Here is a 26,197-nt window from a genome sequence, read left to right on the forward strand (position 1 = left end):
TGTATTTGTGTCGTCCGCAGGAGGCAGAGAGTAAAAGACAGTGTCGCAGGCAACAGCTGAAGGACATCATTCGTATTGAGATGCAGAGACTTATCAAATACGACCTGTTACTAGAAAGCATTGCCAAGTACACAGGTACAAATACCCTCTTTTACTAGACAGTATTGCCAATACCAGGTACAGAACACTCAACATCTTCTCTGCAGTCCCTTCTCCATTGAGAATAGATACTCAACTGTGGATATCGGCTGCTGCAGAAATCTAAATAGATGGTTTTCTTCCAGTCAGAGGATCTGTCTACCCAATAGATCAGGCTCCCACCCACTATTTATTTATTTTCACAGTACGTTTTTAATTCTCCTGTAACTCACTTAACCCACTCCCACTTTATTGACTTGAATAGTGATGGTGTGCTGCTCCTAGCCGAATAGCTCATCACACACTCACACAGACAATCCGATGAGCTCATAGCAGCAGAACTGATAGTCAGTGTCTTTACCCTTCCCTACCCTAAAAAATTATTATGATCGTGAAATAATCATTTAAATAATTTTGTCGGCTCTAGATGTGTTTACCTGTATGTTGACGGCCGCCGTTGGGTAAAGTTCTTTTCCCCTAAAGACACTCTTTAGGCAGTCATCATCGTGGTACAATGTTGCAAAGTGCATGATTTCTGCCTCATAGACATAAATCAGGGAATCACCAACGTTATGCAACAGAGGTGTTCTGCGTCATCTTGTGGCTCAATGTTGTCTATTGCACCTTTAAGACCAATTCATAGTCCAGATGCAGCATATACAGACCTGACTCCACTGGCATTCACATGGACTAAAATGACTCAAAAGCGGACCTCAGTAAAAAGCTGTTTCACCTGTTCTGTCTTTAGACTTGGCAAATGTAATCAGCTTTGGGGGATTTTGTAATTGCTCAAAAAGAGGACAGTAATATATATCTGCTGTCCGGCAGGAACCAGCTAACTCCAAAATGTTCATTTTTCAGGAAATGAAAAAGAAAAAAATGGAGTTAGGAGGTTTTGTTCATCATTGATAAGAACAGCTGAATGGACCTCCAAGCTCACAATGAGGTTTGAGGTCAAAAGGGGGTGGAGCCTGGAGTCTGCTAAACCAGCTAACTCCACCCCCCTTTGCTGGAGTTAGCTGCTTTTGTCAGAAGCACTTTTTAATACTTTTCATTGGTTCAATATTTTTTTTACCAACACACAGTGTAAAGGGTAAAGGGTGTTCAATAGCACTGATTTATGGGAAAAAAATGCAAAAGCGGAAAAATTGAGTTAGCTGGTTCCTGCCGGACAGCAACACTACTGTATATATATATTACTGATATATAACATGAGAACATGACGGGTGTCCTGACTCCTGAAATGGAATATATGGCATTTGTAGACAAACTGGACTATGAAAAGGCAAACAGCTGTGAACTGTCCATCCGTGGGCGACATTCCAACCATCAGTGAATTACAGAGGCAAATGGACAGACTATCATTTTAATAGTCCGTTAATGCAAGTTTTGGAAAATGTCTTTTCCTTTATTTATTCCATAATTTTAATCATTGCCACGGTTTCGGGTTCACACCGCGATTATGCACTAATAATAAAGCATAACCAGCTATTATGGGATCATAAAGCTCCCTTCTACTGTATCATCATTTCAGAGGACAATAATGTTGGCCACAGTGTTAGGTTCACACTGTGAGAATGCACTGATAATAAAGTATAACCAGTTATTATGAGATCATAATGCTCCCTTCTGCTGTATCATAATTTGTGAGGAGGAGGACGGTGTGTTAATGGATGGAGGAAGTCCCCCCCCCCCCCCCCCCCCAATGCATGATGTGCACTAATATCTTTCAGACGATGCTGTGGAGAAGGACAAGGTGAAGCAAGCTGGGGAATGCTGCAGAAGGATCTTCAATCACGTTAACCAGGCAGTCAAAGAGTCAGACGACAAGCAGGTGGGGTAGTCTTTGTTTGTATTCAGTTGTTCGTATGTGTTGCACCATCTTTCATGATGCCTTTTACAATGCAACCCCTTCAATCTATGTCTGTCCATATTTTTCACGGGAATCTTTGCTCATATAGCTTATGACTTAGGGTATGTTCAAACTGGCCACCCAAATCAGATTGTTAACCTATCAGGTTTGGTATCAGATAGATTTATACCAAGTCTGAACAGCAAAAAAAAACACATGGAAAGAAATGTTGGCAAATCAAACTTGAACCATATTCGTAGGTGGTTTGAAATGCATTTCAAACTTTGCATTTCAATCTAAAGATGTGTCTCGTCATCGGCTACTTTTGGTGAGGGACACTGTTGTATGACAATATATACCTTCAGCATGTCCTTACCACTGTATTGCAGAAAGGTCAGTGATCATCTTGCATATAACAGTATCAACCAGTCCTAAAAATCCTATTTGAGAAACAAATGGGATTTGCGACGCCTTATTAATCCCCCCCTGCCTCCCTCCAGAGGTTGGAGGACTACCAGAGAAGGTTGGTTGTCCCTACTCTGAAGAAGACTGACAACCCCATGATCCTGGAGCTCAAGGTGACTTCCTTTTCTTTTTTCTTTTTGTCTCCGCCAGGCCGAAAGGCATGGCGAGAGAGTATGTTTTGCACCTTGTCCGTGCGTGTGTCCGTCTGTCCGTCCGTGTGTCCGTGTGTGTGTCCTTCTGTCTGTGACCAGCTAATCTCCGGCACCGTTGGCCCGGTCGCTGCAAAACTCTCGATGCCAATTCAGAACCTCTGCCCCAACTTTTTCACATGGGCCTGTTATTGCGCCACCAGGAGGCCGATTTGTGCAAAACCCATTTTTTACTACTCTCTTACTTACTCCCACAGATTTTATCCAAACGTCATGCAAATCGGTACACAGTATCTCTATAGTCATGTGATCAACACGGATCTGTCCTATTTTCCATATGCCATCCTGATTGCCTAAGATTGGCTTCCAAAGTTTTAGTGGAGGTGCTAAGCAACATTTGACTTCAAGTCATGATACAAAGGTCCCCTTTGGTATGGAAGTACCTTAGGGCCATAGGAAAACATTTATCCAAAGAGACGAGTTAGATCACCCTTCTTTTTTTTTATAGGCGTTTTTAAAAAATGGCCACCGACAATTAACCACTATTACACCAGACCCCATATCTTTGCTTCTGTTAGGGCTATAATAATAATATTGGTGTCAAAGTGTAAATTTTTGGGGTCGAGGAATTCAATTAAATAGGTTTCAATGCAAAAAAAAACAATGCTTCACTAATTGCCATGACAGCGGGGGGTAAAATATGTAAATTTCATTTTTAACAGGGTAACTTACCCCCTCTCCTCTAAAACTTTGATTTACTTTTCCCTTTGGTATGGAAGTACCTTAGGGCACTAAGAAAGAAATGGTCCAAAGAGACAAATAAGATCACTCTTAATTTCTGAAATATATGTGTTTTTAAAAATGGCCGCCACCATTTGAAGTAATACAGCAGAGCCCATATTTACTTCTGTTAAAGCTATAATGGTAAACTTGTGTCAAAGAGTAATTTTTTGGGGTCAAGGAATCGAATTAATTAGGTTTCAAGGCAAAACAAATCCCCAATATTTTTTCTTACTACCATGACAATGGGGTTGTCGTGGTAATTTGAGTCTTGCACTTGCAAATAACAAGTTCTGGCAAGTCCCTTGAAATAATTGAAATTTAAGCCATTCATCAAAGGGCAAAAGAAAGAGGGGACTTGACTCATCATTTACAGTTGTTGCCTTTTCCAAATATCGCTCATAAGCCTTCATCATGAGTACAGAGCAGCTACAGACACCTGATGCATGTACCAGGTTCTGCAGATGTGGTCAACACCAATGAAAGACTGAGCTTTGCCACTAGTTGAAATACCACTATTGGTGAGAGCTGTAGTCCATCCACTGCCATTCATCCAGACACATTACAGAGCATCTTCTCTGTATGCATTGCCCCCCATGTAACTAGGAAGGAGTCCTCACCAAGCTCTGTCTGGGGGAACTTCCACTGACGTTTTTTGGCAAGTGTGAATAGGGTTGGGTTGATCAGCTAACATGACTGGTGTCTGACCTGGATTTAGGTAGTTGATAGCTTGAAGGAGGACATTCATTACATGCCAAGCCAAGCCATAGTGGGACTGGTAGGAGACTCTGTGAAGTGTGAACAGTGGCAGTATGTATGATCTGGATGGGGGGGCTGAACAAGGCTCTGCAATGCTTGCATAATATGCAGCCCATGAGATCCATTCTTCATCCTCAAGGTTGTCTTTCCCCACAAGGTGTCTGACTCTCTCCAACCACTGGGAGCCTTCTTCAAGTATGTTGCTGAGAGGACAAGAGGCTGGCTGAGGATGACTGTTTGTATTAAGGGCAGGGAACATCAGTTTGGAGTGAAACATCCAGATACATTGTTGTGTAGAAAGCTGGCCTTCTTCCCCATCTTAGCTGGAACTAGGATGTTAGTGAGATTGGCTGTTTGTTGGTCATCTGACGGGAAGTGCTGCTGAATGCTAATGCATGTCCCGTGGAGGGCTGATTTTGCTGTTGTTGATGATGGGTTGTGGTCAGTGTTGTCAAAACCACCATTGGTGAAGACACCCTTAACTGCCTGAGGTGGGACCACCACACCAATCTGCTCCCACTGATTGATCACTGTACTCAATGTTTTCAAGCGATCTCCACCTGGTGTAGTATGCAGGTGCAGATTCATTGCCAGATACAGTGAAGCTGGTGTTTCCCTGTCTCTTATGTGACAACTAACACTACTGCCACATTTCTTGGATCTGCATTTCACAGAGTTGTAAATGATTTGCTGCCCAATTGATGTATCAACCTGGCACTTCTCTGGTTCAGGGGCTGGCTGGTCAATACCTTATCCATCCAGAAGCATCTTTAGGAACAATCGCAGCAGGGGAGGGATTGAATCAGGAGGCTGTGAAGGAACCTGTAAATTATTGTTTCATCGGAAGATATTCTTCCCGGAGGATTTTAGCTGCTCTGAAGATGATGGAGACATCAGGATTTTAGCTGCTCTGAAGATGATGGAGACATCAGTAGATGTGTTGCTTTTCATGCCAACAACAGCTTTCAGGTCATCATCCAACAACATAACAGGGACCAGCCACGATCTAGTCGCACAGATCTGATGTCAATATCCTCACAAAGGCGCGTGGTGTTACATTTAATAATAATTGATTGACTCAAACAATTCATTGAGGACATGTGCTCTGATGACCTGTGTTGCCTTATTTTCTGTCGTGTCACAACGGCGGTTTCTGCTTTTCTATAGAGCCTAGTAAAGCATGCACGATGATGCACTGCCTCCATAGCTACCATGTCACCAGCAGCTTGTTTAGCTAACAGACACTTGTCACCCAGCACCTGAGCACATTATTTCACTTTTCGATCCAATCCCAGGGTGGAAGCCCTCCTTAGTTCCTTTCTGTTGCCAACTTCACCACAGAAGAAACACGGTGTGGTTTGTTCACATGAGGATGATGATGAGCATGAGAGTAAAGCCTGTGCAGTGAACTTGCCACCACTATTCATGCAACGTGTTTTTACTGGGCTCACAGACTCTTCATGTCTTCTTCTTGCTCTGTCCACTTTTTGATCATTAATGGCACAGCTAACATAAAAAATGTTCTGTATTCAAAGAGGAAGTAATACAAACAAATTGAAGTGTCTCAGATTTTCTGTCACCTCTGATTTAATCAAGTTGTCGCAGTCCCTGGTGCAGAAATTATGTTTTGTGGCAGCAACAGGTGTAACTCTCAGGTGATAGCAGTCAGACATATACACATACAGTCAGACAGACACTAATCTCTCAAGACAGATTCAGAGCTCTGCAGCTGAATCTGTCGGAAGCTCCTGATACAACGTGTATAGTTAGGAATGTTAGGAATGTAAACAAAGACACGTAGACCGGAAGTGGAGGGCTGAGGGCGGACCTAATGGCCACCATCCTGTTATCCACATTCTATTGGGAGGTCCCCCCCAGAGTCAAATTCAAAGGAAAAAAACAGCAGAGGGTGCTGTTTTTTCCTTTTTTTGACTGGGTTCCTAGATTGGACAGACACACATAGAGCTATGGCATGTGCATAAGAGGTTGTACTTCTTAAAGTTTTTTTATAGGGGGAAACATATAATGTCACCTTGTTGTCACTTATTTTGTTGATGAAATGTGCATATTTTACCCCCATTGTGAGGGTAATGAGAAAACTATTGTTTTTTTTTGTCTTGGAACCTATTTAATTGTATTCCTTGACCCCAGAAATGTACACTTTGACACCAATATTATCATTATAGCTCTAACAGAAGCAAAGATATGGGCTATGCTGTATTGCTGTAAATGGCGGCGGCCATTTTTTTAAACTCACATACTTTAGAAATGACGTCTTATCTAGTTTGTGTCTTTGGATAATTTATTTCCTATTGCCCTAGTGTACTTCCATGCCAAAGGGAAAACTAAATTAAAGTTTTAGAGGGGAAATAAATGGAAGGTTACCCTGTTAAAACGTATTATTCTAATAAAATGTGCATATTTTACCCCTGTTTTCAATGGCAATAAGAAAATGATTGGGTTTTTTGCCTAGAAACCTATTGAATTGGATTACTTGACCCCAAAAATGTACACTTTGACACCAATATTATTATTATAGCTTTAACAGAAGCAAAGATATTGGTTCTGCTGTATTGCTGTAAATGGTGGCAGCCATTTTTTTAAACGCACATATTTTAGAAATGACGTCTTATCTAATGTGTGTCTTTGGATAATTTCTTTCCTATTGCCCTAAGGTACTTCCATGCCAAAGGGGAAACTAAATTAAGGTTTTAGAGTGGGGAAAAAATGGAAAGTTACCCTGTTAAAACAACATTTTCCAATTAAATTAGCATATTTTAGCCCTGTTTTCATGGCAATGAGAAAATGATTGTTTTTTTTTGCCTTGAAACCTATTGAATTGGATTACTTGACCCCAAAAATGTACACTTTGACACCAATATTATTGTTATAGCTTTAACAGAAGCAAAGATATTGTTTTTGCTGTATTGCTGTAAATGGTGGCGGCCATTTTTTAAAACATGTATATTTCAGAAATGAAGGGTGATCTAACTCGTCTCTTTGGATAAATGTTTTCCTAAGGCCCTCAGGTACTTCCATACCAAAGGGGACCTTTGTATCATGACTTGAAGTCAACGGCCTATTTTTGGGTCCTAACACCTCCACTATTTGCAGGATTGGTTCATTTTGAACAAAATGCCTCAAATCATGAACGCAGCATGCGATTTCCGTGAAATTTTCCACGTAGATTCCCACTTGGTACAGGAAGAAATGCCACTTGAAAACTTTCAAATCAGCCTCATGGTTGCGCTATAAGAGGCCGATTCACGTTTTTACCTATAACTGCAACGAGCTGCGTGAAACTTTGCACGCACACTCCCTAGAGGCCAAGGAAAAACCTTTGCCCTGCATTTTTCACATATGCCTTTTAGAGCGCCACCAGGAGGCTGACTTTTGTAAAAACAATTTTTTTGCTCGTACTCCTTCTGATTCTGTCCAAAAATCACAGACATTGGTACACAGTATCTCTATAGTCATGTGATCAAGATGGATGTGTCCAATATTTTATATTCCATCCTACTTGGCTAACATTGGCTTCCAAAGTTTGCAGGATAGGTTCTATTTCAACAAAATTCCTCTAATCATGAACATAGTGTAAGATTTCCCTGAAATTTTGCACACACATTCCCACTAGACCGAAGAAGAAATGCCACCCTTTTCACATTGGCCTGTTATAGCGCCACCAGCAGGTCTAATTTACCAAACCACATTTTATGAACAAAATGCCTCAAATCATGAATGCAGTCCGATTGCCGTGAAAGGTCTAAGAAGAAATTGCACCCTTTTCACATTGGCCTATTCTAGCGCCACCAGGAGGCCATAATAACCTACCTTACCTGGCGGAGACTTGTGCTCCGAGGAGCACTTTTTCTAGTTTTCCTTCATTTTACTAAAAATCCCATTGTCTGATGTGAGGAGATCAATAATATAGCCGCTGGGTGGACTTAGCTTGGAAGAACTTACAGTCACTCAATGTTAATAATATTTGTAGTAGATAACAGTAGCAAAATTTGAAATTTGCACCCTATGGCCAGAAAAATATAGAAGTCTGTGTTTGACTGGGGTTTGACTGGACTGCTGCATTACTATGACCATAATGCTTTGGGGCACTGCCCTTCCTTGTGGGGAGGGGAGGCTGCGTGGGGGTGTGGTCTACATTGTAGTCAGGAAATAAGGTGAGATAAAGAGACTATGAGTCAAATGACTCATAGTCTCTGAGGATATGGATAAAAATCTAAAAATACAGATAAAACACAAAAAACACACCAGGATCATGTTTATGGGTCCTAGACCTAGATAAAAATAGGGGTTTGATGCAAAATCGGCGAAATGTCCCTTTAAGTTATAAAGGGCTTTGATTTAGGAGCTGAGTCCACAAAAATGTTTTATGAGCAGGGGTGCACTTTGGCTATCATGTCCATAGCGAGCACACAGAGCGTTTATTCACAAGCGGAATGTTCGAAGGAACGTCGTCTTATTAGCACAAATAACTTAGCTGAAACAATGTACACATGAACTGCATGGTTGTGATAAGATACGACTCAACATCAGGTAAATGACCGGGTTGTTACACACAGCCATGATCAAATGAGCAGCCTCCTCTCCAAAAGTTTAACTAGGCATAATACTGTGTACACAGCGTTGAACCCAAAGTTCAGACTTGAACTATATTCAGGAGTAGTTCACCCAAGAAGTGACTTTTCTATCAATTACACACCCCATGAAACCTTGAATTCATGAAGATTTGGTGTGTAATTGATAGAAAATAAGTATTTTTTGGGGTGAACTACTCCTTTAATGTCCATCAGAACCTGGACCTTACTAAGAAGACAATGGTACGTGAGGGTCCACTGTCATGGAAGGTTAACAAAGACAAGACTATCGGTATGTCACTGACTCTTTTTTTTCCTTCTATCTAGCAGTGTTTTATTGTGAATCTACTTGACCAAGGTGTCAGGTACTGTATAACCTCTACTCCGTTTCTGTGCAGAGTTGAACACACTCCTCCTGGAAGACATCCTGGTCCTGCTACAGAAACAGGACGAACATTTGATCCTCAAATGTGTAGAAAATAGAATGAGCAAAAAACTGGTGGGCACCGCCAACACCAAGGACATGTTCAGTCCCATCATCAAACTCAACACAGTTCTCTCTGTTCGCCCTGTCGCCACAGGTCAGTTTGACAGACAACTCAATGTCTGTTTTTGGGGTTTCTACAGATCCTTAGGATGAACCTGATACATAGTTATAGTGATTTTAAAATAAGAGTTAAATAACTGTAATCATTGCTGAATAGAATGTTTGTTCGGCAAATAATTGTTCTACCCATCTCTCTGTGAGTTCTTTAGTAAAGAGAACATACATTTTCAGGTTGGGATACCAATTTTATCAAGGGATTTTATCAAATCAAGTACATATAAATGAAAGGCTTCCAGAGCCTCTCTCCATCACATTTACAAAACACATCTAATTTCTCTGTACCACCAGACGACAAGTCTTTCTTCGTCATCTCCATGTCGGAGAATGGAGAGCCCAAAATGTACGAACTCATGGCACCCACCGTCTCCGATCAGAGAACGTGAGTCCTCCTTCTCAAGCTCTGTTTAAAGCATCATCATTCTCATGTTTCTGTTACGTTGTGTTGGTCTAATGCAGTGGCTCTCAAACCTTTTCATCTCCTGGAGCCCCAGTTTAATGATAATGAATGTATTTACATAGCGCTTTTCCAAACAAGGTTACAAAGTGCTTTACAGATAAAAGAGCAGCATAATAACCATACAGGTTAAAACAGAATACATAAAATCAACACATACAATCAATGGGTAACATAATTTCAACAAAAAGAACAGAGAAGAAAGAACAATTAAAAACTGATAACACAAAAACTGAAAAAGGCAAAACCACTAAGAAAAGGCCTTAACATAAGAGTTTAAGGGTTTTTAGAAGTGATTTAAAGGAAGACACTGATTTTGCTAGCCTCAGCTCTACGGCCAGGGCATTCCAAAGCGTGGGTGCCCGGACTGCGAAAGCCCTATCGCCCCGGGTGACGAGGTGAGACGTGGGGATTTTTAGGAGGGCAGCGCCAAGGTTCATAGGGGGTCTTTGATGTAGCTGGGGGCCATTCTCTGGCGGGCTTTAAAAGTTATCAGTAAAATCTTAAAATCTATTCTGAATCTAACAGGTATAACCAGTGAAGTGCAGCTAGGATGGGTGTAATGTGATCACGTTTCTTAGTGTTGGTTTGTAGTCTGGCTGAAGATCTATACCAGTTCGAGGTGGGAAATGGCTTTTTTACAGAGGCCAGAGGATAAGAACTTACAGAAGACAAGTCCAAACGTGATGAATTGAAGGCGTGAATAACCTTTTCAAGGTCTGCTGGTGATAAAAAATATTTAATTCTGGCTATGTTCCGAAGCTGGAAATAACATGTCTGAACGAAATGAATAAAATATGAGTTGTAACATTAGTTTGGTTTGGACACCCCAATAAGTCTGTACTTTGTACTGAAAATGTATTTGTACATTATCAGAGTTACAGACCCTTAAGGGTCCATTAGGTTCCTAACTATCAATCATATAGCCGGGGACCCCCTGGAACCCCCTCAAGGACCCCTTGATCAACTCTTCTAATGAAATTGTCTGCTCTTCCTCTCTCCACTTGCAGGTGGCAGCGCCTAATAACTCAGAGAGCCGACGCCATGAAAGTCAAGCCTCACAGGGTCATACCCTTACCACAGACAGAGTACGTTTTCCTGTTCACAAAATGATTTCCACATTTTACAGAGCTTCGTGCTGAACTGAGTGTTTATGCTTCTGTCTTTGTGTGTCAATGGGGACAGTGACGGAGTGGAGATCGTCACGACAGGCGTTTCCAGACTCGCTAAATGGGCAGACCGCATGTCCACAGGTTCTACTGGTAACTGGAGCTACGTTTATCCATTAAAACTGCATTCAGTCGTAATTATCAACCATGTTTGACATTTATGATTCTAAATCCTGTAGTGTGAAAGGAACAATGCTGGAATTTTGAGCAGACACCTGCAATAGCTATGATTGGAAGCATCAAATAGCCTACTTGTTTATCATTTACCTCGCGAGAATTGAAATGTACCAGTGGAGACAGAGATGAAAATAAGGCATCAAGTCAGGTTATTTCTTCCTGTCCATTATTTCACAGCGATTCACCTTGCAATGGATACACTCAAACTGATGATGCCTCCTTTCATCTTTCATAATTATGATCATCATTCACTAGATTGTTATCAATCCCTTCCTTCTGTCATGTGAAGTCCACATAAAAAATAATTTACCACAAAAAGTTAAAGCTAAAAAGTTAAAATGCATTTGTTTTCATGGAGAAATATTGTTTTGCTCTGAAGTTACATTGCAAGTTATGCTGTGAGATATCATCTCCCTGGACTCACAATGGATAATGAATAATATAATCGCCAAGTGTGTGGTCCTGTGTATTAACTGAATTAGCTGGTGTATGATTAATCATATCCCTATGATTAAAATAGAAGAAAAAGGCAAAATCTGTCGCTATGTCTGTGGTCTCCCACATTAAAAAAATCGGTTAAGAAAATCCTCTATTGTGCACCCAGTTTAAGGCAAGGTTTATACTTCAGTGTAAACAATGGGCCATAGAGACACAATTGGACTAGAGAGCAGTGAGGCGTGGTTTTAGGTCACTTAGCTCACATCCTGGTCCTAAGTTTCCCATTTGGAATCTTGCTCTTCGGCAGTGATATATTTCATAACAACCTTGTAATGGCTCTAACTTTCATAATATTACCCACTGTTCCTTGAGGAATGTAAACACACTTTAACCACCTAAGCCTTATTTTATACTTTTAAAAATGTATTACAAATTGTGAAAATAGCAGATCTACAAGCATGTAGATCGGCTATTTTTGCAATTTTCTTTTACATTTTTCAATATTTTTGCTTATAACAACATGCCCAAAATAGGGAACCCAGGGTTAAGCTGCATTCACACTGGCAGCTATAAAACATACAGACTAGAAGTTTGTACGTTTGTAGTTTGAAACTACAAACTCATATATGTCGCTGTTGAAGTGTTCATGAACACGCTTGTTGGCGACAAGCATGTGCCTGACGAGCAAGAAAAATATAAAGGAAATTATAAAGCCTGGAGTTTCCCTCATTACAACTAAGAATTGTGTGAAGAGCGAAGGTGAGTGGAAGTGGTTAAAGAACACTTGGTCGTTTTGTAGCTTTGTAGCTGCAGTTGAAGCCATCTCAACTTGGATTGTAGCTTTGTAGGTGCTGCTGATTTTGTATCAGCTACAAATGTCGGGTGTCGCTTTGTATCTTGTGTTGCTGGCCTCCTTTGAAAATGAATGGTAGCTTCGTATCTGCCAGTGTGAACACAGCATTAATGTGGTTAAATAATGAAGTTGATCTCATCGTGGCCCTTACCTCCTCAGATAAAGAGAGCAGCCCCGCCCCCAGCGGCATGACGCAAAGTCCCCTGCTGGGTAACAACCCGTTTGAAGAGGTGAAGATGGAGGAAGGGGAGGAGGAAGCCTTCGTAGACCCTGAGCTTCCGTACCAAGCAGCTGAAGACTCTGGCGAGGGCGACTCCTTCAACTTGTTCCCCTCAAGTCCCACACGGGCAGAAAAGGCACTGAAGGAATGTGAGTGAAGATGGTGTCCAGTATTGCACATGTTTTCTGGTGAAATTACTCTAGAGCAGTGTTTCCCAAACAATGGGTAAGGATCTATTTTTGGGTCACGTAACCATTTTTATGGGTCGTGAATAAATATCCCCTTTTTTACTTTTCCTATATACATTTTTTTAATTATAAAACAAAAACTAAATATTTTTCTAAAGAATTTCAGAAAACACAGCACAGAACACGTTACATAGCGATGCGTTCACTATTATGTTATTTCACTATTTTAGAAAATAGTGTTATATACTCCAAGACACCAAATGTAGACACCAAATGTATCGTTTGTGTCTTGAGATGAAAAAGTGTGGTAACCCTTGCTTTAGAGTGTATTATGTAAAACCAACCTACAGTATATTGAGCTACGTCAGTGATAACTTATGCTTTAAACCCTGCCTGTGTACCCGCAGTGGCGTCATTGAAGCAGGTGTTTATCACCATAATGTCCCAGGAGGCCAGCGAGCGCGGCCAGCGCTCGTCCATCCTCAGGACCACTTCTGTGCGGATCCCCGTGGACAGCCGAGCCCGGGTGCTGGTCGACACTGGCTCCGAGAAGAGCCTCACCCAGGCCGAAGACCCGGCTCAGGACCTGGCCTCAGGGGACACAGGCTTCTTTGATTCCCCTGAGGACTATGGTGAGTCACCCTCTGTCGCGTGTAGGGCTTGGTTGAATTTTGACGTCCATTCCGATTGACTACGATTGGCCTTCAAAGTTTGCGAGAGTGGCCCATTTTGCATGAGATGTCACAAGCATCGGTGAGAAACTTTGAACGCACACTCCCAGCAGACCAAGGAAGAATTTACACCCAAAGGTTTTCAAATCGTCCTGTTGTAGAAGGCAGATTTTTGCAAAACAATTTATTTGATAATACTACAGAATGTGTCCAAACCTCGCGCAATTCGGTACACCTTATCTCTGTATTCATGTGATCAAGACATATATGTCGGATTTCTCATATTCCATTCCAATTGACTATGAGTGCCTAGTTAAATGAGATAAATCTGTAATATAGTTTTAAAGCAGTGTGTATCACTGTACAGTATAACCAGACAACTTAATTTGAAGGGTACAGGTTTTGCTAAATTATATATAATCTACCATCAAAATTATATTATAATGGGGTAAGAATGAAAGACAAGAGCATCAGAGATCTATTGAGAAATGTAGATCCTGGTGTCAGGACACCAGGTTGACAAGTACTGTAGTACTGTCTGAAGCTCGTGTTTACCTTCCTTACTGTAAGTCGCTCTGGACTAAGAGCGCCTGCTAAATGCCTTCATTGTAAATTGTATAATGGCAGTATATGCCCTGGCCAAGCAAGGATTAGGACTCCCACACTAAAGACATGGTTTAGGACATCAAAGTTGGGGACTGCAGCTAAATCGCATAATATACTCTGCAGGTGTTTTCAGCGAGCCCACGCAGTTTCTACAGGAACTGCCTTTTCTAGTTGGTTCTAAACATCGGTTTTGATATATTTTCAATTAATTGCCCAGCCCATACCAATGGTGTAAGTAACTACATTTACTCCAGTACTGAACCTGTACAATTTCGAGGTATTTTTGGGCGGTGAAAACCGCCCCTATATGTGCGGTTTGGACATCGACACCCATTGCACCCCCCCAACCCTGCGCTGTGATTGGCCACCATTGTACCCCCCTAACCCTGCACCGTGATTGGCCAATCACACTATTCAGGACTGTGATTGGCTAGTGAAACATGACACATGTGCATAGCCCTATAAATAGGACTATGCACTTTAAAAAAAACACATTTATGTTTTTTTTTAAGTTAGGGGTGTACAATGGTTGGTCCACAATATTACTTTTCTTTAAGTGAACTTCCATCTGTGCAACTGTGATGACCACTGTGACCACACCGCCCACTTCACACTGGGTGTGATTTTTGGGCGGTGAAACCGCCCCTATATGTGAGGTTTGGATATTTGCACACCAAATCCTGCGCTGTGATTGGCCACCAGTGTACCCCCCTAACCCTGCACCGTGATTGGCCAATCACAGTCTATTCAGGACTGTGATTGGCTAGTGACACATGACACATGTGCATAGCCCTATAAATAGGACTATGCACTTAAAAAAACACATTTATGTTTTTTTTTAAGTTAGGTGAACTTCCATCACTGTGATGACCACTGTGACCACACCGCCCACTTCACACAGGGTGTGATTTTACTGGAGTATTTCCAATTTTCAGTACATTTACTTCTACTCCACTACATCTCAGAGGCAAATATTATACTTTTACTCCACTACAATTATTTGAAAACTTTATTTACTAGTTACTTTGTAGATTTAGATTGTTATTACAAAACATACATTACATTCTTCAGCCCTATATACATTTTGGCCATTTGAAAATAGCTGATCTACTAGCTCACAATGTGTCGCGATGCAACACATTGTGAGCTTGTAGATCTGCTATTTTCAAAAGATTTTAATACATTTTATATATTTGAAAACTTGTGAAATGGGACATTCTGTATAATGAGTACTTTTACTTTTGTACTTTAAGTATATTTTCATACCAATACTTGTGTACTTTAACTCAAGTCATTTTTATTTCCGGACTTTTACTTGTAAGAGAGTGTTTCTACATTGCAAAATTTGTACTTTTACTTAAGTAAAAAAAAACATATTTTTTTCCACCATATTTTGATACCAATACTTGTGTACTTTAACTCAAGTCATTTTTATTTCTGGACTTTTACTTGCAAAATGTGTACTTTTACTTGTGTTGTATGCAAATGTTTTCATTTTTTTTCACCACTGCCCCTATACCCAGCATGTTTGTTTTTGATTCTACCAGCAGGATGCCCTGTCCTGGAGGGTTACAGAGGTCCAGGGGAAGGCACCATAAATGATGACATCATGGCGGCGAGCACAGGGAAGCAGCTGAGCACGTCACAAGATTCTGGCATCAACCTGAGGTTCTCCTCAGCGTCTGCGGCCGGCAGCCTCTCCTCTTTCAGAAGACAGGCGCTGAGTCATCTTAGAAACCTGCAGTCCGACCTCAACTATCTGAAGGTAACCCATAAAAAAACGAACACACACGCTCACGTGCGCACGCATGCACGCACTGACGCACTGATTTATTTTAATGGTTAAAAGCTCAACTCAAACGAGCATAGGAAACATAATTGAACAAAAAATTTATTCAAATTCAAACTACAATACCAAGTGATCTGCTCTTTTATCTAACAATGAGTCATTTTCTTTTGTTGCAGGATGTTGAGTTTAATAATATAATAAGCCAAAGTCCGGTGAGGTCACCATCAGATACAGATGGAAATAAAAGTATGTCAGATATTTTCAATATTCACAATGCAACATATTGCTATTTGTCATACAATAAAGTATACTGTAGGCTTAGATGGTTAAGCCTCATTTATAATATATGAACTGCGTGACACCATCTAGTTCCGTAAAGTGAACCATTCATATTAGTTCACCAGAAACATTGTTGTACAACATAGCGAATAGCCTACTCCTACTGTACATTATTTTCTGCAGTGTAAATGTTCATAGGCTACAGGTTAACGTTTGGTAAAAAAAAGTCTGTGATAAATTATCAAATTATTAAAAGTCTGGAGTTAGAAAGGACTTATATTTACATCAAGCAATAATATTGCAGTGAATACTAGTGAAACAAACGAGAAATTATTAATGTTAAAATGTCTGTGATTCTTCTAAACTTTACATATAGTATGTTCTATTTATATGTTCTATTTGTTCTATAAAAGAGACACAACTGGATATGACCCAGGATCAGAGAAAAGTGTTCCTGGATATGACCCAGGATCAGAGACAACTGTTCCTGGACATGACCCAGGATCAGAGACAACTGTTCCTGGACATGACCCAGGATCTGATTCTGTTCCTGAATATGACCCAAAAAATTAGAGAAACAGATCAATACATGGAAGAGAGCAAGAAACTGACCCAGGACCTGGATGATGTCATCAGTGAAAGAAATAATCTTGGTAATATTCTACTTATCACTTTTTATATTTAATACATTTGCATGATGTTCTTTATCCAGAGTGATTCCGAAACAAAGCAGAAAAATGTGGGCTGCCCACGCTTCCCCCTTGTCACCTTTTTCTAGAATCACCCCCGGTCTGTTTGCGTGCCTGAACATGGAAACAACAATTGTGACCCTGCTTAATATCATACATGCCAAACACACAGTGGTAACAAATACGTTGAAGAAAGGAAAAACAGACACATGAAATAATTCAGTTATTGTTACAAAATATTTAGTTATTTTTACAAAATATTCAGTTATTTTTACAAAATATTTAGTTATTTTTTACAAAATATTTAGTTATTTTTACAAAATATTTAGTTTTTTTTACAAAATATTTAGTTTTTTTTACAAAATATTTAGTTTTTTTTACAAAATATTTAGTTTTTTTTACAAAATATTTAGTTTTTTTTTACAAAATATTTAGTTTTTTTTACAAAATATTTAGTTATTTTTACAAAATATTTACCCAGAAAAGCCATATCAGTGATAAGTAGGTCTTGGTCTGCATCTCCATTGACCAGCCTATGCCAGTGGCGGGTAGGCTAGGTAGGCGGCCGCCTACGGGCCCGCGACCCCGGGGGCCCGGGCCGTCAGATCACATGGACCTTTATTTTCTTAGAATTAGACGCACTTTGCGTGCTCCGCCTCACCCTAAAACCTCACGCTTCACCCGCGCCTCCGCCTAACCCTAAAACCGAAATAAATAAACTAAAAACCGGGGAAAAAAATGTCGGACACACGCATGGGCTGTGCATGGGGTGTGCACGCAGGGGGGCCTGATCACTGTGCTGTGCCTACCGGCCCGGCTTTGAGTTGTTCCGCCACTGGCCTATACTTATGCAAACAACGTCACACTCCAAATCAAAACCACACAATAATAATTATGCCTAAAGTGACTCTTATCCATGACAGTTGGTGAGTCCACACATTACATTTTGAGATACATGCCCAAACACAAGGTCAAAACGTATAACCTCATTGGCAGAGGTAACAAAATGTGAAGTGATGACCTGAGGTGTTAGAACAATATACTAGAAGAATTAAAACTGTCGAGAGTTACAAAGGATTTCTATTTAAAGACAACAATATTACAGTGAATTCTAGTGTAATATATAGAAGAGGAGATTTGATTCATTGAGGATATTAAAATGCCTGTGATTTATCAAACATACATCATGTTCTATCTGTTGTTGAAAAAGAGAGAGAACTGCAGAACACCAACAAAGAGATTGAAGACAAAGAGAGAGAACTGCGGTGCAGCCGTGAGGAAACAGAGCAGAAAGATGAAGAGCTGAGGAAGAAGAAGAAGGAGTGGGATTATGCCACCTCTGAAAACACAAAGCTTGGTAAGAATTGGATAATAATAATAATAATAATAATAATAATAATAATAATAATAAGGGTAATAATAATAATTAAAAAAAAAATAATAATAAGTTAAAGCTAATAGAACTAGATGTTTCAATCCCTATGGTAAGTTGGCGCTCTTGAAGGTCAGAGTGGAGTGGTGAATAGGGAGGGTATAGGAATTTCATTGAGGTCATCAGGTGGGCACCCTGCTTCATCGACGTTGATGTTAGCCCACAACGTCTCCAGAGGGCTCAACGGTGTGTCTGGCGTCCCAGGTACACCCCTCTCCGTTCCATACTCTCCATATCCCCCACTGGACTCTGCATGGCAGGGGCGTCCTTCTCCCTGAGTCAGGCCTAAGCCTGACCGCATACCAATGATCTTTATCTTGCTGCCCAGTTGTTGTCCTTCCTTTTTATCCACAGCGAGTTGCTGCTTTTTTCCGCAGTATTTGACACAGACTTGATAGCCTGTTGGAGGGAGCGACCCCTCACCCCCATCTTCTTCAACAGACTTGTCGTAGATGTTGCAACATAGCCTCTAGTTCCCACTTCTACTGGAAATATGAGGGTCTTCCAGCCGTTCTGGGAAGCTTCTGCTGCGAGGTCAGAATATTTGTTTTTTTTCCCTCTCATACGCTTCTTCAACCCCTTCTTCCCATGGTACATATGCCAGTTTTGCTGCTTTAGACCACAGGACCATGTCTGGCCGGAGTGTTGTAGCCACTATTTCTGGGGGAAAAACAAGCTTTTTGTCGAGGTCCACTTCCATTCTTCAATCTCGAGCAGACTGCAGAATGCTTGCATCCTTTGATGTTGTATGGTGCTCTTGAGGTTGGCCTGCTGGTACGAATGGTGTGAAGTGGACCTTTCCTGATGATCTTTGTGGGAGAGCATTTATTGTGGTTCGCCTCTGTTCCAATGTTGATGCCAGCTCTCTGAGTACTTGGTTATGTCGCCAAGTATAGCGGCCTAGGGCAAGACTCTTTGGGCACCCTGATAGAGTGTGCCTTAGGGTTGCAGGTGCTTGACATAGGGAACAGGCGGCATCTTCTCCGTGCCACAGCGGTTGAGGTGAGGGTAGCAGGTCATACGTGGCTCTGATGACAAAACTCAGCCGGGCTCCCTCCATCTCCCAAATGTCACGCCAGCTGAATTTTCTCTTCTCCAGACTCTCCCAGTTTGTCCATCGGCCCTGCTTAGCCATTGAGACGGCTTTGGCGTGTCGTTCTGCCTCCTCCTGTCTTCTGACTTCATCTACCACAAGTCGTCTCTTTTGCACAGGTGTTGCTTCATTCCACCGAGGAGCTTTTGGGATGAGTCCGAGACCTGCTCTCCCATGTTGGACTTGGCCAATCATATCCCTGAAGTGAAGAGCAGACTTTGCATTCTGAACAGCTTCTGCAGGAGTCCACTTCCTTCCCGTTGCCACCCGGGGGGCTGCTGTTCGAATGATGGCATCCTCAGATTCAGTAAAGGTCATAACCAACCTTGCTTTGGTGCATTTGAATTCCTGCACGAGACTTGCAATGGGTAATTCCAATTTGCCGTGGAATTCCGAGCCACTGTTTCAGTTGTGTGCTGATCACCCTCTCCAACTTTTCCACTTTAGTGATGGGGATTTCATACACAGTTAAAGGCCACATGATTCTTGGGAGTATGCCAAACTGAAAACACCACAATTTGAGTTTTCCTGGCAACAAGGTCTTATTGATGCGAATGATCCATGTACATGATGGTATCCTTTTTGAGATGTTCAAACTGCTCGGTGTCCTTGAGCTTTGCATCGTACCATCTTCCCAAGCTTTTCACTGGCATTTCTGAAACAGTTGGTACAGGTGTTCCGCCCACATGAAATCTGAGTTGACCTTTTCTATAATTTTTATCCCTCGATTTTGTAACCCTTTTTTTTTCACCCGGTGCCAATTTGCTAAGTGATCCTGGGCACTACACTCCGCCCACCAGCCTAGGGAGGCCAGGGCCGAGCTCATGCCTCCTTCAATGCATGAGAGCCAACTGACCTTCTTGTCACCTGACAGGGGGGAGTTTCCCTGGTTGGACGTAGCGCGTGGAAGGAACACGTTATTCCAACCAGTTCCCTTCCCCTCCATCAGGCGCCCCGGTGGACCAGGGGGAGGCAGTATAGTGACCAGGATTACTACATGTTTTTGTGAGGGTATTAACTACCCTAGGAGACACGGGGAGAACATGCAAACTCCACTCAGAGTAGGCCCTTTCGCCAACCCAACCTAGGGTATGGGCGCTGATGACGCGGAGGAGAAGACACGCCCCCAGCACCCACAGCGTCCCCGGCGGGAATCGAACCCAGGACCTTCGAGCTGTGAGGGGCCAGCGCTACCGACTGCGCCACCGTGCCCCCTTGAGTTGACCTTTTACAATGGAAATACTTCTGCACTTGCTCGGCTTTAACTTCATCCTCGCCCATGTGATGTTTTGATGAAGTTTCTCCAGAAGTCGCTTGGTGCAGGGGACAGTTGTTGTTAGTGTTGTTATATCATCCATATAGGCTCGTATTGGTGGTAATCTCTGACCACACTGTAGTCGTTTTCCTCCTACCACCCATTTCGAGGCTCTGATAATGATCTCCATTGCCATCGTAAAGGCCAGCGGCGAGATGGTGCACCCCGCCATGATACCTACTTCCAGAGGCTGCCACTCTGTAGTAACGCCTGATGCTGTGATGCAAAACTGCAGGTCCTGGAAGTAGTGTTTTACTAGATTTGTTATTGTTTTAGGCACTTGGAAGAATTCAAAGGCAGTCCATAGTAGAGACTGAGGAACAGATCCATAGGCATTGGCCAGGTCGAGAAACAAGACATGCAGGTCCTTTCCTTCCTTTTTAGCAGTCTGGATTTGATGCCATATGATGCTGTTATGCTCCAGGCATCCAGAAAAGCCTGCTATGCCAGCCTTTTGGATTGATGTGTCATTGAGGATATTAAAATGCCTGTGATTTATCAAACATACATCATGTTCTGTTGTTGAAAAAGAGAGAGAACTGCAGAACACCAACAAAGAGATTGAAGACAAAGAGAGAGAACTGCGGTGCAGCTGTGAGGAAACAGAGCAGAAAGATGAAGAGCTGAGGAAGAAGAAGAAGGAGTGGGATTATGCCACCTCTGAAAACACAAAGCTTGGTAAGAATTGGATAATAATAATAATAATTATTATAATAATAATAAATGTAATAATAATAATAAAGGTCTCTCTAGATAGATGATATGGTTTATAAAATAGCTGTGTGTGTGTGTGTGTGTGTGTGTGTGTGTGTGTGTGTGTGTGTGTGTGTGTGTGTGTGTTCTATCTCTTGTTGAAAAAGAGAGACAAATGGATGACATGAACCAGCAAATGATAGAGAAAGAGAGAGAACTGCAGAACGCCAACAAAGAGGTGGATAAAAGTAAAATAAAGCAACAACAACTGACCCAGGACCTGCAGGACCTGACGAAAAAAGAAGTGACGCTCACAGTTCAACTGAAGGAAAGAGAGAGAGAACTGGAGAACATTAAACGGACACTGATAGAGAAAGATGAAGCGCTGAGGAAGATGAAGAAGGAGTTGGATGATGTCATCAGCGATAAAAGTCATGTTGGTGAGATTATACCTGTCATGTTTTATATTCTGTCCAGTGTCCACTTATTTGATGTACCTGGGTATAATGGCGACTTTACTTATCCAATATTATAGCCAAATGTAGGATCTTGATGCAGAACTGTAGTATTGACTCGTACTCATATCATTAAAGAATTCTTTCGTTATATTGACAACTTACAACATCCAAGGAATGGCGGAGATCGTCGTGTATTTTAGGGGGTTTATTGATAACTCCAATCTTTTATTTACATCCAAAACAGTATATTCCTCCTGAGCTTCTCTCAAATAGGATCCTCTTGAAAATAATAAATGGCTTTCCAACAGCAACAAAAAATAAAAACACGATTCCACTGGTTACATTCCGTTTTACTCTATGTTAAGTTACCTTACGGTTACGAAGTTACGGTCAAAAACTTGTTTCATCCTGCTCCTGCAGTTACATCATCTAGACTAAAAACTCTCACTTTCACTTCCCTGTAATCATGACGTCACTGGTCAACTTTCACATGCGCAGTAGCACAGAACAATACAGATGTTTCAGAAATGTGTCAATATATTCAAACAAACAATACCTGATATTAGTAAACAAATAATATCACAATATGCAAATACTAATAATAATACTGTGTCCCTTTGGTTATAACACAACAATAATAGACAAAAACACAATAATTGTATAAATCACTCAAAATAGTTTTAGGTCAGTTTTGGCGCTTACATTTCCGGCCCCTAATTGGAAGACAATAAGGCTGACAATTACTCAAACAATAACAAAAAAGTGCCAAACACACAGTTGTACTGTTCAAAAACACAAAATAAACATTTTCTAATGAGTGTCCAAGTCACATAGCAAAGAGTCTCTTTCTCTGTTTTTTCAATGTCTCTTTTTAAGAGTCCGTTTCACACACAAGACATAGCTTGTCAACTGGTCTTTCTAAAATGTTTGTCTTTGTTTTGACCAGCACTCTACGAACAAGTCCCTTTGAGTCTGGGATAGTCTGAGTGACCCTTCCTAAGAGCCAGGAGTTTCTTGGGGCTGAGTCATCAACGATCATGACAACATCTCCAGGTTTGAGATTTTGTCTGACTTGTGTCCATTTTTGACGCTCTTGTTGGAGGGGTAAATACTCACGTACCCACCGTTTCCAGAACAGGTCTGCTAAGTACTGCACCTGTTTCCACCTGCGACGAGAATACAGGTCGTCTTTTTCAAACAGTCCTGGTGGGAGCAATGACTTTGTGATTGGCCTGTCATTAATTATGGCTTCTACCTCACAGAATAGTGTTTGGAGAGCTTCGTCATCTACAACCTGCTCCTTTAGCACAGACTTCAGTATCCTTCTCACAGATCGGATCTGCCTTTCCCAGATCCCTCCGAAATGTGAGCCCGCTGGTGGGTTGAAAATCCATTGTATCCCCTTTTGACAGAGTGAATCTAGGATTTTTGTCTGGTTCCAGCCTTTTATTGCTTCACGAAGCTCTCTTTCAGAAGCAACCAGATTGGTGCCGTTATCTGATCGCATAATGGATGGGTGGCCTCTCCTGCACACAAACCGCCGGATTGCATTCAAGCAGGAGTCAGTGTCCAGTGTGTGTGCCACCTCTATGTGCACTGCTCTTGTAGTTAAGCAAGTGAACAAAACACCATACCTTTTTACAGTGGCTCGTCCTCTTTTGACCATAAAAGGCCCAAAATAGTCCACACCAACATTTGTAAATGGTGGTTTGTCTGGTTGTAGTCTATCTTTCGGCAAGTCAGCCATCTTTTGTTCTCCTCTCTTGGCATTGACCTTCCTACAGATGACACAGCTTGACAGGAACTTCCTTACTGCGGAATTTGCTGCAGGAATCCAGAACTTCTGGCGTAGCTGTGACAGCATGTAGTTCCTCCCACAGTGGCCTATTTTCATGTGAATATCTTGCAATATCAGAGAGGTGATGTGCAGATCCTTTGGGATGATAGCTGGGTGCTTGGACTCTGCTGGCATAGCAGACTTGCTGAGGCGGCCTCCAACTCGTAATATCCCGTCCTGGAGCACTGGATCTACCTTATATATAGGACTACTCCTCTTCAGGTTGTGTGTTCCCTTTTCCAATGTTGACATCTCGACTTGGAATCTTTGATTTTGACTGAAACGAATGATTTCTGTCTCTGCCTTTTGTAGATCTTCAACAGTTAGATCTCCTCTGCCAACTTTTGTCCTGTAGGCTTGCATTTGTTGTGCCACAGTAGCTTTCTGTGTGTCTGGATCAGTTTGGGAGTCTTTGTATGTTGCTTGTAGCTCTTTTCTTTTCTTACTCAGTTCTCGGAGTATCTCCTTGAGATTAAGCATCCATGCTACTGCCTTTTTTAGTTTGTACCACTTGGAGTAGTAGTTGAACAGCTTGTTCACAGTGTTTGTGTGCTCAGCTATGTGTGTGAGGTTTACAGTGACTGATCTCCTCACCTCCACATCATCCTCTTCAACCCCAGAGTTATGAAATCTGGCTGGCCACTGATCTTCAGGTTCTTGCAAGAATGATGGTCCCTGAATCCAGCTCTGGTGACTCATCAACCTTTCCGCTGTGAGACCCCTAGAAGCGCAGTCAGCTGGGTTGTCCACAGTGTTGATATACCTCCACTGAGACAGCTTGGTTGTGTCTCGAATGGTGGAAATCCGGTTAGCTACAAATGTCTTGAATCTCAGCGTGTTATTTTCTATGTATTTCAATACAGTTGTGCTGTCTGTCCAGAATGTTGAGTCCAGCAGATTGAGTTGCAGCTCCCTTCTTATCATCTTGTCGATGTTCACAGCCACAACTGCTGCTGTCAATTCCATCCGAGGGATTGTCATTTGCTTCAAGGGTGCTACCCTCGACTTCCCTAGTAGGAATGCACAGTGAACACGAGCTTGATCATTTGTCAACCTGAGGTATGACACTACTCCGTATCCACTCTCGCTTGCATCTGAGAAGTGATGGATTTGAGCTGTCTTAATGTCACCAAAATCAACAGGCTTAATGCACCTGCTTACAGAGAATGTAGCCAGTTGATGTAGGTCTTTCAGCCATTCAAACCACCTCTGGGACAGCTTCTCTGGGATGGGCTCGTCCCACGCAAGCTTCTCTCTGCTTAACTGCTGCATAAGACACTTTGCAGGAAGAATGAATGGAGAGAGGAAACCTAATGGGTCATAGATGGAACACACAGTTGATAGGATTCCTCTCCTGGTGACTGGTTTGTCTTTTACATTAATCCTGAACATGAACGCATCTGACTCTATGCACCATAACACTCCTAGTGCTCTTTCTATTGGCAGCACATCTTGACTCAAGTCCACGTTTATCACATCTTTAGCCCTGTCATTTTCTGGAATAGCTGCCAGAAAGTCACGGCTGTTGCTTGTCCACTTAGTCAAGTTGAATCCTCCTGAGGCACATAGTGCTACGAGGTCCTTGTACAGTGCAATGGCTTGACTTTCACTGCTGACAGATGTTAAACAGTCATCAATGTAGAAATTATTGAGTACTGTATCCACAGCCTCCTGTGATGACTTGCTTCTATTTTCCTCTGCAGTCTTTCTTAGTGCAAAGTTAGCGCAGCTCGGAGAAGACGTTGCACCGAATACATGTACAGTCATCTGGTATTCAACCATGTCTTGTCCAATGTCCCCGTCTGGCCACCAGAGGAAGCGAAACAGGTTGGCATCATCGTCAGGAACTCTCACCTGATGATACATTCCTTCAATGTCCGCCATAACAGCAACATTCTCTTGTCTGAATCTCAACAAAACTCCTATGAGAGAATTTGCAAAGTCTGGACCCTGAAGAAGCTCGTCATTCAATGAGGTCCCTTGGAAACGAGCAGCGCAGTCAAAGACCACGCGCAGCTTCTTCTTTTGAGGGTGGTAAACCCCGTGATGTGGGATGTACCACACTTTACCGTCCTGCTTGCTTATCTGGTCCTCCGGTACTCTGACTGCATAGCCTTTGCTCATCATGTCATTCATGAAAGTATTGTACTCCTGATGGTACCCAGGATTTTTACTGAGTTTTCGTTTGAGAGTGAGTGCTCTTTGCACAGCAGCACTCCGATTATTTGGCATAATGACAGCTGAGTTCTTCTTTGGAAGCCCAATGTAGTGATGACCATGAGCGTGGTATGCAGAGGTTGTCACAGAGTCCATGAACTGTTTATCTTCTTGTGACATTTCCTGCTTCTCATCACCCATACGCTCAGGAAAATCCTGGTTGAACTGCTGCACTAGTAGCTGCTCCACATCTTCAATGGACACACGATTCACTGTAACCTGTGTGCATGCGTCACTTTCTGTGTCAGTGTCTGTATGCTCCTTTAGTGGTCCGTTG

At 41.9% G+C, this 26,197-nt stretch overlaps 1 protein-coding gene across 1 annotated transcript in view; it reads left to right on the forward strand.

The window, feature by feature from the left end:
• LOC308095059 (uncharacterized protein) overlaps nt 1-26,197 on the forward strand; it is a 57,922-nt gene that overhangs the window by 21,418 nt on the left and 10,307 nt on the right. Inside the window, exons 17-32 of the mRNA XM_080441975.1 lie at nt 21-135; nt 1,872-1,972; nt 2,491-2,568; nt 8,952-9,027; nt 9,134-9,316; nt 9,631-9,721; nt 10,807-10,884; nt 10,982-11,058; nt 12,593-12,802; nt 13,249-13,473; nt 15,669-15,883; nt 16,084-16,153; nt 16,600-16,839; nt 18,086-18,232; nt 21,247-21,393; nt 21,576-21,848. Coding sequence (XP_080298101.1) covers nt 21-135; nt 1,872-1,972; nt 2,491-2,568; nt 8,952-9,027; nt 9,134-9,316; nt 9,631-9,721; nt 10,807-10,884; nt 10,982-11,058; nt 12,593-12,802; nt 13,249-13,473; nt 15,669-15,883; nt 16,084-16,153; nt 16,600-16,839; nt 18,086-18,232; nt 21,247-21,393; nt 21,576-21,848 — 2,326 coding nt within the window. The remainder of the gene's footprint in view (nt 1-20; nt 136-1,871; nt 1,973-2,490; nt 2,569-8,951; nt 9,028-9,133; nt 9,317-9,630; nt 9,722-10,806; nt 10,885-10,981; nt 11,059-12,592; nt 12,803-13,248; nt 13,474-15,668; nt 15,884-16,083; nt 16,154-16,599; nt 16,840-18,085; nt 18,233-21,246; nt 21,394-21,575; nt 21,849-26,197) is intronic.

The sequence above is a fragment of the Gymnoscopelus braueri genome (genome assembly GCF_963280865.1).
Source record: "Gymnoscopelus braueri genome assembly, chromosome: 11".
In the NCBI taxonomy this organism is placed as follows: domain Eukaryota; kingdom Metazoa; phylum Chordata; class Actinopteri; order Myctophiformes; family Myctophidae; genus Gymnoscopelus; species Gymnoscopelus braueri.